General features: G+C 51.9%; 1 protein-coding gene across 1 annotated transcript in view; it reads left to right on the forward strand.

Annotated features, from left to right (window-relative positions):
• Positions 1 to 12,805, forward strand: part of SH2B3 (SH2B adaptor protein 3) — a 28,708-nt gene that overhangs the window by 2,018 nt on the left and 13,885 nt on the right. Inside the window, exon 2 of the mRNA XM_006099030.3 lies at positions 8 to 166. Coding sequence (XP_006099092.3) covers positions 8 to 166 — 159 coding nt within the window. The remainder of the gene's footprint in view (positions 1 to 7; positions 167 to 12,805) is intronic.

The following is a 12,805-nucleotide window of genomic DNA, read 5'->3' on the forward strand; positions in this document are numbered from 1 at the left end:
CCGGGAGCCGCCGCCTGAGGTCCTCAAGGAGGCCGTGCTGCGCTACAGCCTGGCCGACGAGGCCTCCATGGACAGCGGGGCGCGCTGGCAGCGCGGGCGGCTGGCCCTGCGCGCCCGAGGCCCCGGCGGCGTGGACCGCGTGCTGGAGCTCTTCGACCCGCCCAAGGTAGGCACTGCGCACGCGCGGCGGCTCCGGCGTCGGGGCGCCAGGGGAGGGCGGGGCCTGTTTCCCGCCGGCGGCGCCATGCGAGGGAAGTACCGCCGATGCGAGGGAAGTTCCCTAAACCTTTTCAACACGGAGCCTTTTCTGAGAAGCACTGGGTGTGCCTTCGCCACAGCGAATTGTGAGAAATAAGGCGAGCCCCCAAAGCAGGGGTCCTGGTAGGACACAAGGCGCACCGGAGCCAGGCAGCAAGGCAGCACCCTGACTTGTGCAGGAGGGTGCGGCCCACAGAGCCTGGCGCCGCGCGGGTCCCGCCCTCGTTCTCCGGAAGAGTGAGGCGCGCAGAGCTGCGCGACGGGCTAATTGGCAGGAGGGGTTGACATTTGCTGTTTCAAAATGGCGGCCCCCGGGTGAGCTTCGCGTCACACGGGCCAAAATGGCCGCCGCCTAAACTCCCTTCTTTGACAGAAAAGATGGTTTATTCTCCCATAAGGAACCCACACTGGTCATTACTGTTAAGGAAGCTTTGAGGTGTCTTTGGATTTTGCTCTTTTTCCCCTAATGTGCCGTTTCCGCTCCAGCATCCTGTGTGAGTGTATTAGATCCGCCCGTTAGGCCTCCTTGGGCCCTCCTGGCTGTGACAGTTTCTCTTGTTTTTTGATGACCTCGCGGGTTTTGAGGAGCACCAGGGAGGGGCTTTGTGGAATGTTCAGGGACACCATATGGGCACCCAGGCTGTGGCAGGTTAGTGCCGGATCCTTGAAGACCCTGCCCCAGCAGGGGCTCTGGTTGAGCCTCGACCTTTGAACCAGGAGGTCACAGTTCAGTTCCCGTCAGGGCACAGGCCCGGGTTGCAGGCTCGATCCCCAGTGTGGGCCGTGCAGGAGGCAGCCAACCAGTGATTCTCTCTCATCATTGATGTTTCTCTTTCCCTCTTCCTTCCTCTCTGAAAGCAATAAAAATATATTTTTTTAAAAAGGCCCTGACACAAACTGACTATGACAAATAGGTTTTCTAGGGGTTCAAAACCATCATGGAATTCCTTTGCACCCCCATGCTTTGTGGATGTCTTGTTTTCCTTCAGGTTTTAACAGTTGTGCCTTTTCCCTTTGTAACCAACTGAATTCCACCTGTGCAGTACGGCTGCGGGTCCAGTTCCGCACTCCTGTGCGGTCTCTGACTTCGGTGTATCAAGTTGATGGGATCCCACGGCTTTCACTAATTCCGTTCTCTCTGTGGTCCTATTTGGTGCTAGGAACTTGCTGAGGGAGCAAAGTAGACCTGATCCTCGCCTCCAGGGTCACAGGCTAGGTCAGGAGACTGACTGTTATTCATTTGTTCAACACATTTATTGAGCACCTCTATGTATCAGGCACATGCTAGGTACAGGGGGAACTGGCAGGTGGTGGAGGCTATTAAGGGAATAAACTGCAAGAGAGCATGAATTATGAATACACTAGTGGCCCAGTGCACGAATTTTTGCACATTGAAAGGAAATTAATTAGAAGAAATATTTTAATAGCGCTATTCACCCTTTCTGTATAATAGAAGTTTCAACCAAATTCACGATCGACAAGGACAGATGGAAACACACACGTGCGATTGGCCCCAGCGAGAGCTTTATATGTATCACTCATGCGCGAGTCAACTTAGTCGTTTCTATATATAGAATAAACTTGCTTAATTAGACCTGCTTTCTCATGTAGCTAAACTTTTTCCAGCCCAGTGAGGCACCCCAACTTCTCTTTCAGGTAATTGTCAGCAACACAGCAGTAAATATCAACACAAAGCAGATTATTATCGTAGGTCACACAGGGAGAACAAAGGGTAAAACATTTAACTGCAGCAGCGTTTGACTCTATTCTGTGCAGTGAGAAAACCTGAAGTCATTTTCAAGGTCCACCATTTCTTTTCAGTCAGGTCAAGTTTCTAAGCTTTCTAAATCTCCGTTTTCTGGCTAATGAAAAGAAAATAGGATTCCACCGAGTCTATCTACCTACTCCAGGACTTCTGTGAGGATCAAATGAGATGATGCACGGGAAAATGCTTCACAGACATTTGGTTAAAATGTGAAATGTTTGCACCTGGCTATAAAGCAAGTCGTGTTCCTGGGCTGAAGAAACTGTAAGGAGGCCAGTCGCTAGGGAGAGGAAGCCGGGCATTGCTACGTGATGTCATTACCTGGCGCCCACAGCAACCATTTCCGGGCTGGGCAGTGGGCTGCATTTTGTGCCATGGGGTCTTGGCAGTGTTGGCTGTGATTTGTTGGGGTGTCACACCGGGTTGGTGGCAGAGCCTGTGTCCCCCTTGGGGGAAGCTGAGTGTTGCTTTGTGGGCACCACGTCTGGAGTTCTTCTGTTTCTCTGCGTGCGTCACGGCAGCTCCTGCGTTGAGCGTCTGCCTCCTGGTGGTCATTGCACATCATAGTGACTGGTCGGATGGTCAGATACTTAGCATATTAGCTTTTTATATATATAGATACTGTGTCCTAGAGGCAGAGCAGTGGGGCTGCTGTGAGGATAACAGAGGGGCCCTAATTTGGCGGTTGGGATGGGGTGTGGTCAAAGAATCCTCAAGTGTGGGATGTACACCTGAAACTCTTAGTGTGTGAGTGTGTCTCCCTCAGTCAGTAACCCACCCACACAGACTCCTGCCCCATGGACTACATTTCTCTGTTCTTGAACTTCATGTGAGTGGAATCACACGGCATGCTGCCTTTTATGTCTGGCTTCTTTGCCCAGCATAATGTTTTAGAGATTGTCCATGTTCTCCACGGGTTGTTTCTTTTCACCGCCGAGTGGCATTTCGTTGTGGGTGCACCCCATTAGTTACCCATTCACCTATTCTTGGATATTTGGGACTTTTACGAAGAATGCTGTTGTAAAAGTTTAGGTAGCTCTTTGTGTGGACAAATGCTTCCATTTCTCTGGTAGAGTCCTAGAAGGGGGCTTGCCAGGTCACACGGTAAGTGTGGGTTTAACTTGGTAAGAAAATTTTAAACTTTTCCAAAGTGGCTGCACGATTGTGAGTTTCATATCAGCCCTTCTAATGTACTGGCGTCTCACTGCGGCTTTCATTTGCCTTTTCCTGATGACTCGGAGGTTAAGCACCTTTTCATGTTCAGTGGACATTGGATTGGACTCGTGAAGCACGTTTTTTTGTTTGTTTTTTTAAAAAATATATTTCTATTGATTCCAGAGAGAAAGGGAGAGGGAGAGAGAGAGTTAGAAACATCAGTGATGAGAGAATCATTGATTGTCTGCCTCCTGCACGCCCCCCACTGGGGATCGAGCCCACAACCCAGGCATGTGCCCTGACCCAGAATCCAACCTGGGACCCTTCAGTCCACAAGCAGATGCTCTATCCACTGAGCCAAACCGGCTAGGGCTCGTGAAGCACGTTTTGAATGAGTTGTCTGTCTTATTGATTTGTAAGAGTTTTTATATATTCTGGATACACTTCCTTTGTATTGTAAATATCATCTCCACTCTGTGGGTTGGTTGCCTTTTTTTTCTTTCTTTATTGATTAAGGTATTACATGTGTCCTTATCCCCCCCATTTCCCCCCCCCCCCCGGCCTGTCCCCGCTCATGCCCTCACCCCCCCTGGTCTCTGTGTCCATTGGTTAGGCTTATATGCATGCATACAAGTCCTTTGGTTGATCTCTCCCCCTTACCCCCACCCTCCCTTGCCTTCCCTCTGAGGTTTGATGGTCTGATCGATGCTTCTGTCTCTGGATCTGTTTTTGTTCATCAGTTTTTGTTGTTCATTACATTCCACAAATGAGTGAGATCATATGATATTTACCTTTCCCTGACTGACTTATTTTGCTTAGCATAATGCTCTCCAGGTCCATCAGTGCTGTTGAAAATGGTAGGAGTTAGTTCTTTTTTACAGCAGCATAGTATTCCATTGTGTAGATGTACCATAGTTTTCTAATCCATTCATCTGTTGATGGGCACTTAGGCTGTTTCCAAATCTTAGCTATGGTGAATTGTGCTGCTATGAACATAGGGGTGCGTATATCCTTTCTGATTGGTGTTTCTAGTTTCTTGGGATATATTCCTAGAAGTGGGATTACTGAGTCAAAGGGAAGTTCCATTTTTAGTTTTTTGAGGAAACTCCATACTGTTCTCCACAGTGGCTGCACCAGTCTGCATTCCCACCAGCAGTGCACGAGGGTTCCTTTTTCTCCACATGCTCGCCAGCACGTTGTTTGTTGATGATAGCCATTCTGACAGGTATGAGGTGGTACCTCATTGTCGTTCTGATTTGCATCTCTCAGATGATTAGTGACTTTGAGCATGTTTTCATGTCTCTTGGCTTTCTGAGTGTCCTCTTTCGAAAAGTATCTATTTAGGTCCCTTGCCCATTTTTTGATTGGGTGTTTATCTTTCCTTTGTTAAGTTGTATGAATGATTGCCTTTTTACTTCTTTAGTGAAACTGTCTCATGAATAGAAGTTCTTAATTTTAATGTAGTCCAGTTTATCAATTGCTTACTTTTATGGTTAATGATTTTTGTGTTCTGTTTATATTTTATTAAAAAATATTTTTATTGCCCTAACTGGTTTGGTTCAGTGGATAGAGCGTCGGCCTGCGGACTCAAGGGTCCCAGGTTCGATTCCGGTCAAGGGCATGTACCTTGGTTGCAGGCACATCCCCAGTAGGGAGTGTGCAGGAGGCAGCTGATCGATGCTTCTCTCTCATTGATGTTTCAAACTCTCTATCCCTCTCCCTTCCTCTCTGTAAAAAAAAAAAAATCAATAAAATATATTTAAAAAATATATTTTTATTGACTTCAGAGAGGAAGGGAGAGAGAGAGAGAGAGAGAGAGAGAGAGAGAGCGCGCGATATATCAATAACAAGAGGGAATTATTGATTGGCTGCCTCCTGCACACCCCCTATTGGGGATCGAGCCCAAAACCTGGGCCGATGCTCTATCCACGGAGCCAAACCAGCCAGGGCTTTGTGTCCTCTTTAAGAAACCTTTGCTACTCAGGTCATGAAGCTCTTTCTTGTTTTGTCTTCTAGAAGCTTATGGTGTGGGCCTCCTTCCCCATTTTGTACCACGATCCATCTCACATTAGTTCGGCGTTAGGTGTGAGGTGGGGGGTCACAATTCTTCCTGTTCCAGTGCTATTTGCTGAAGTGCTGCTTTCATCCTAAGCCCACTGTCCCTCTGTGGACTCTTCTGTCCATCAGCCAGCGTGTCTGCCCTCATGCCAACACCACAGTCTAATTACCAAAGTTTCACAGTGCATCTTGAGAAGGTGACTTTGGACTGAGATGTTAATCCCGAGTTAAGAATCTCTGGGCGTTCCCGCAGAGAGAACAGCATGGGCAAAGCCCTGACATGGGAAAGTGTTTCACATGTTTTGAAGAAAGAATACAGACAAGGCCAGTTTGGGGGAGCAAAGAGGGAAGATGGGGCATGGGAGAGTGTGTGAGGGCAGAGGCAACCATGAGGAGTAAGCATTTTATTCCAAACATAGCCTGAGGCTGTCGGAAAAACACAAGTGCAGATAAAAAAAACTTTGTTTTCTCATCACTTTTAAAGTCTCGAGGCTGTGACACCACGAAGGGCAAATAACGGCCAAACACATCTTATCTGCACGATAGCGTGGGCTTCCCTATACAACTTCACTTTAAAAAACTGCCGCTTAAAACAAACCTTGTGGAAAGCCAGGTGTCAGGAGTCCAGAGGACCCGGGTTGGAAAAATGAATTCGCTCTTTCCCAGCTCGGAGGCCGCAGGCAAGTGACGTCACCTTCCTGAGCCTCAGTTTCCTCCCCTGTACAAGGGGCCTATTCATAGTTCCCGCATCGTGGGGCTCATGTGTTTAACTGGGAAGCGCATCTGCTGAGCGCCTGGCACAGGGAAACACGCAGTGTTACCCGCCCTTCGTGTTGTTGTTTTGGTTGTCATGGTATTGACTCTCTGGCTGAGAACACAGATTTATCTCCAGTGCTGATTTGGGTCCCTGTCAAGGCTCCTGTTCTTGGGAGCCTTGAGGTGGGGCCCCAGTCTGAGTCCTCAGGGCTGAACAGTGGTGGTGGAGAAGCTGGACCTGGGGGAGAGTAGCGAGGTCCCAGGCTGCCCTGGGCACAAAGGGAGCAGTCCTGGTGGGATCTCCCTGTCTTCCCTTCCCCCCGACCCCCACCCCTGCAGAGAAGGCCCAGAAGGCTTCTGACAGCTCATGGGAGCTGGGTCCCAGCTCCACCTCTGACCAGCTGTGTGACCCTGGGCCTTGTCACTTCCCCACTCAGAGCCTCAGTTTACTCCTCTGTAAAGTAGGGCCATTCTGAGGGCTGGGTGGGAGGGAGCTCCTTGTCACTGGGGTGTGTGAGGGGAGGCCATGGCCTGCAGGAGGTTGGAGGAGACATCTGTGGCTATTTCCCTAGGTCCAAAGAGGGCTCGAGAAGTCACTGTGTTCTCTGGCTTCAGTGGCAGCCCTGCAGATGGATGGGAGGTGGGGCAACCCTCCCTCCACTGTGCACTGGCCCTCAGGGGGAGCCCAGGGATTGCTTCCACTAGAAGGTGGTCATTGAAGGCCCCTCAGAGGAGGTGACCTCTGAGATGAAAGCAAGTGACAGTCTTGACAAATCTGGGTAAGAGTCCCAGGCTGAGGAAAGGGCGAGTGCAAAGGCCCTGGGGTGGGCAGGGACCAGGAGTCTTTGAGGAACAACCAGGCAGCCAGGGCTGGAGTGGAGGGAGCAGGAGGGATGAGGTTGGAAAAGTGATGGGGCTGGATTTTGTGGGGCATGGTGAGCATTTTAGGTTTTACACTAACAGCAGTGGAAGCCTTGGAGGATTTTGGCCCAGAGGGGCTGAGACACTTGCTGGGGCTGCCTGGCAGGAGTGGGCCACGGAACCCTATGGGGCTGCCGGGGTCTTCTGGCGTCAGGCTGGCCATGGGAGAATATGACATGATTCTGTCCCCTAGAAGATCTTCCGGTCACCGTGTCCACTCTTCCTGTGGCACCTTCCTCTCCTCTGATCCCCCTGATCCCAGGGGGTCCCCACTCCCAAGCCCCCTCCACACTATTGAACCAGCTCCCTCAAGTCAGAGGGTGCAGAGTGCCAGCTCCTGGCCAGGCCTGAGATGCACTACCCCACTCAGCAGTTGAAAGAAAAATAAGAAAGTTGGATTGGTTGCCAATATTTAGAAACACAAAATAGATCACATCAGAACCCAGATTCTTGGTTTCTCTTACAGAATTGGTGGGTCTGGCCGTGCGAGGCCAGCATCACTGCAAGTGGATCCGAGCCTGGCCTCTGCCCAAGCTGAGCAGAGGGAGGTGGTGGGGGTGCCAGGGGAGAGAAGACAGAAGCAGCCACTGGCCAAGGGTGGCTGGCCTTGGGCAGAGACTCCCCGGGACCTGGGGTCCATTTTCAAATGGATCATAACCAGCTGGCCACGGCCTTTGGGGCAGCTCTTTGGGGCCTCAGTTTCCCCATATGCCCAGGCCTCTAGGTTGGCTCAGTTGATCTCAACACCTTGCCAGCCCTGCTGGGTCTGGGGCTGAGCCTCAGTTTCTCCCACCGGTACAGGCCCTGATGCTGGAGTTCTAGCTCCTGTTGAAAAACACCTTCAGCCAACATTGACTTGGCACTTACCAGGCGCCTACTAACCCTGCTCCATTTAGCCCTCACCGCAGCCCCGGGAGGGAGCCTCTGTGATGACCCTGCTCCACAGAGGGGGCACCTGGTGCCCAGAGAGGGTAGGTGACTTGCCCAAGGTCACTCAGCTCTCCAGATGGGATTGGAACCCAGGCAGTTGGGCTGTACCTGGCGCCCAGCGTGTCTTTAGAGGAGTCACTGTTGGTGGTGGTCGCTACCCAGTGGCCCCACCTAGGAAAGGGCATCTGTTTTGTGTTCTGACCAGGAAAGGCTCCCCGTGCCATCTTGTCCAGAGCCACTGTTTTACATATGGGGACCCTGAGGCCCAGAGGGGTGGCCAGTTCCCTCCTCACCCAGTGCATCCTGCCCTTGGTCTTCGCTGCCCAGCCCAGAGAAGCAATAGAAGAAGGAGTTGGGGTCACCTCAAGGGACTCAGCTCACAGCCCTGAGTCCTCCACAAGGAACTGGGCAGGAGTGGGCCAGGCAATGAGGTCAGAGCCCTTCCCGCTCTGCTCTTTCTGAGCTGGGTGCCTTTGGACAAGTGACGGCCTTGCTGGCTTCAGTTTGCCTCCTCTGTAAAACAGGAATGGCCACAGTGGCTGCAGACACACTAAGTGCTGACTGGGTGAGTGAGGAACAGCCTGGGGCACCTGGCCCTACCTTCACAGAGCACATGGTTCAGCCAGGAAGATAGCCTGGGGGACTGGGTTTGTGACAAGAGGCGACCCTGGACCCCTCAGCTCCCTGCCTGTGCTTGTGGTCGGCCCAGGAGCAGGCAATCTGGGGGGGTGTGTGGCGGGGCCATGCGGGCAGTAGGTGCTTATGAAAGAAAGCCTGGGTGGCGCGTGGGCTGCCATCTCCCAAGCACCCAGCACTCCGCAGGGTGAGGGCCGTACTGAGTCAGCCGCCTCGTGCTCCTGTGATCCTTCAGGCTGGCACTGCCATCGCACCTACTTCACAGGCAAGGAATTGAGGCAGAGGCCCCCGAGGTGTGGACCCTGGGGCCCGAGCCTGGAGCCCAGTCCCCGAGTGTGGGAAAGAGGAAGCAGAAAGAAAGGGACGTCAGTCCGGAGGCCTGGCGGTTTCCTCGAGGCAGGAGTGCGAAGAGGAAGGGGGGCGGGCAGGAAGCCACCACCGCGGGAGGGGCAGCTGCCTGGGCTCCCGCAGGCCTGGCTCCTGCTCTGCCCCGGGTGGGAAAGCTGTGCCCTCACTCTCCATGCCCCACATCGCACTGAGGATCGCACGGGCTGCGTCCTCACCTGGTGCCGTGCCCAGCACACCGTCGCGCAGCCACGCTCGGCTGTGGTCCTTGTCGTTATTTTTGACGCGACAGGCACCACATTGACAGCCATGGAATCACCACAAACCCTGTGAGATGGGGAATCTCACGGATCAGGAAGCTGAGGCCCAGAGAAGTAGAGACTTGTCCACGGCCACAGAACAGGGGAGCGGCAGAGCCCAGCAAGGCCAGGGGGTTGTGTTTAGGCCCCGAAGCAGGCAGAGAGCCACCCACGTGCCAGCTGCAGTCCCCTGGCTCTTCGTGTTTCAGAGACCAGAGGGGAGACGCCCAGTGGGGAGACAGGAGCTCTAGAGCCAGCGGTCCCCAGCCCCACCTCACCTGGGAGGCCCCGGGGCAGAAGGCTCCCAGGGTGACAATGAGGGCCTTGCTCTGCCCTGGGACCCACGTGGGCCACTGCCCCTCTCGAAATTGTGAAATGGACGACTATGGGGCTTAATCTGGGCCTCCTTGGGGGAGGGAAGAAGGGGTGCTGGTGGGCAGGACTCCCGTGGGCTCTCCAACCGCATTCACAGCCGCCCCACCTGCCCCTTATTGGGGTTCCGTGTAAGAAAACTGCTTTGCTGCTTAGAAGAAACCCCTGACCACGCTGAAACCGCGGACAGATGGTATCGCATGCTTCCTTTCAGCTCAAATTCTATGAATCCAGAGACTAGAAAGGGCCCCGCTTCCACAGGGGAGGGCAGGGGACAGTCTTCATTTATCATCATCCCGGGCGCCTCTGGGGCTGTGCCCCGTCCCTCTTGCTCATGGGCCTGCTGCTGCCGCCAGCTTCTTAGAGGTTGATCTGTTTCTGTTTGTTTGGAGACTGGGTGTTGGGACGAGACCATCACTGTGGCGTCTGGGCTGTGACCTGGTGGCCAGAGAGAGGTTTAGCTGACACCTTGGCCTCTCTGAGTCTGTTTCCCAATCTAGAAAGTGGGATGTCAGTGCTTGTGTTGCTGGGTGATGGAGTCCAGAACAGGCTCAGGGAGGCCTGGCACGGTGTGTCCCCCCCGTATTTAGGAAGCGTCCAGACCAGAGCTGGGTCTCGGCCACCCTCCCTGGGCTGGGCAGCCACCTGGCTGGCCTCACAGTAGCCTGGCCTGGGCACCCGCTGGGCGGGCGCCGCTGGAAATCCCCCACCCACTTCTTTGTGAATGGAAAGGAAACCAGAATGCAAAGAGAGATCTCTGCCTTCTGAGCGGCCAGCCCTCACCGGTGGGGGGAGCTTCCTCCCCCAGGGCAGGAGGGGCCGCCTCAGCTTCCTTTTTGGGGCCCCACACCCCTTTTTCCTGTGTCCCTCAGAGCCGCGGAGGAGGCCACTGTGCTCCTCAGGCGTGGACCTCAGCGTCCGGAACCAGTGGTGACGGTGCACATGGGGGGACTCTGGGTCCCCCTCACTGTGGCTGGTGCCTGGATCCTCCCATCACAGGCTGAACCTGAATCCGCCTGTGACGAGGAGGGGTGTCCTAGCAGCGGCAAAGAGGGGAACCTTCTGGAACTAGGGGCCCTACTTTGTCTCATCTCAGATCTCCATGTAATCTTGGAATCTAACTTGCCCAGGCTTCCAAGTTTGAGTTCCTAATATTTTTGGTTTTGTTTTTTCAATTAATAAAGCTCATGGAAGAAATTATAGAAAAGTAACTGAAACACCACCCACAACCCTGCTACCCAGAGAGAAGCCGCGTTTCCCTTTGGGTAGATGTCTTCATAATCTTTTTTGCCTTCTGTTTCGTTAACTTGCCCCCCACACTGCAGTTCCTTCAGCCTCTGTGTGCCAGGCCCTGTGTGGGCGCTGGAAATGCTGGCGGGAACTTCTGGACAGAAACCCCAGTCCTGGGGCGCTGACATTTATCTACCTGCTTTTTCTCACTCACGTTTTGATAATTTTTCTGTTTTCTCAAATATTTTTCAAGAATATCTTTTTAAAAATGCTGGTTGCAGAGTTTCATTTATACAGTTAGGCCATGATACACTTATCTGTTATTATCTGGACTCCTATTTCAATCATGTCTAACTTTTTTGATCAAATAGATAACCCGTGATGAACATCTTGTACTTAAATCGTGGGGTCCATCTCTGATTGTTTCCTTAGGCTGAGTTCCTAGAAGGGGAAGTGCTGGCTGGGAGGCCTCAGGAGGCCTCTGTTGCTCGCATGCTCGCTCGCTCTCTAAGCTTCACTGAGATACTATTTACATACCATAGACTTAACTGGTTCAGAGTGTGCAGCGGTTTTTAGTATATCTGCAGAGTTGTGCAACTATCACTATGTTCTAATTTTAGAATATTTTCATCATCTCAAAAAGAACCGTGTACCCTACCCGTTAGCCGTCACCCCCAGCCCCAGGCACCCACAAACCTTTCTGTCTCTCGATTTGCCTAGTCTGTTCTTTCCACGTAAAGGGGATCGGACAATAAATGATCTTCTGTGAATGCTTTCTTTGTAATGTTTCCAAGGCTCACATTTCATTTATCCATTTGTCCCTGGATAGATGTTAGGTGGACACTTGACTGTTATGAGTAGCGCTGCCATGGACATGTGCACAGGCAGAGCTTGGGGTACCGCAGGTTCCCTTCTGGACCAAGCGAGCCACAGGCTTTTTTTTTTTTTTTTAACCTTGTAAATTTATTTTTTGGATTTTTTTCTCTCTTTATTGATTAAGGTATTACATATGTGTCCTCCCCCCTTTTGCCCCCCCCCCACCCCCTTACTCATGCCCTCACCCCCCTGGTCTCTGTGTCCATTGGTTAGGCCTATATGCATGCATACAAGTCCTTTGGTTGATCTCTTCCCCTTACCCCCACCCTCCCTTACCTTCCCTCTGAGGTTTGAGGGTCTGATCGATGCTTCTCTGTCTCTGGATCTTTTTTTTTTTTTTTTTTAATATATTTTATTGATTTTTTACAGAGAGGAAGGGAGAAAGATAGAGAGTTAGAAACATCGATGAAAGAGAAACATCGATCAGCTGCCTCCTGCACACCTCCCACTGGGGATGTGCCTGCAACCCAGGTACATGCCCTTGACCGGAATCGAACCTGGAACCTTTCAGTCCGCAGGCCGACGCTCTATCCACTGAGCCAAACCGGTTTCGGCACTCTGGATCTATTTTTGTTCATCAGTTTATGTTGTTCATTATATTCCACAAATGAGTGAGATCATGTGATATTTACCTTTCTCTGACTGATTTTGCTTAGCATAATGCTCTCCAGGACCATCCATGCTGTTGCAAATGGTAAGAATTCCTTCTTTTTTACAGAGCATAGTATTCCATTGTGCAGATGTACCACAGTTTTTTAATCTGCTCATCTGCTGCCACCGGCTTTTTGCTGGAGGAGGGTCTCCTTGCTTTGGGGTGTAAGAAAATGCAGCATCTGTGTAGTGCAGTGAAACGAGGCCTGTGTAAGTTTCTGTGTGGACATGTGCTTTGTTTCTCTGGGGTATGTCTCTCCAGAGTGGAGTTGCTGGTTATACGCGAACTCTGAAGAACTAACCAAACTGGTTTTCAAAGCGCTGAGCCATTTAGTCCTCCCGCCAGCATTGAGTGAGGGCTCCCATTTCTCCATCTTCTCACCAACACTTGTTATTGTCCATCTTTTCCTTCCCCCATCCCAGCAGTTGTCGCTTTCTGGTGGCTAATGATGTGGAGCATCTCTTCATGTGCTTGCTGGCCATCTCGAATGCTCGCCACATCTCTTCAAACAGCTTTCCAGAAAGCTTATACCCACATATCTTCTCATCACCA

Source organism: Myotis lucifugus, unplaced genomic scaffold (assembly GCF_000147115.1).
Source record: "Myotis lucifugus unplaced genomic scaffold, Myoluc2.0 scaffold_256, whole genome shotgun sequence".
Lineage (NCBI taxonomy): Eukaryota > Metazoa > Chordata > Mammalia > Chiroptera > Vespertilionidae > Myotis > Myotis lucifugus.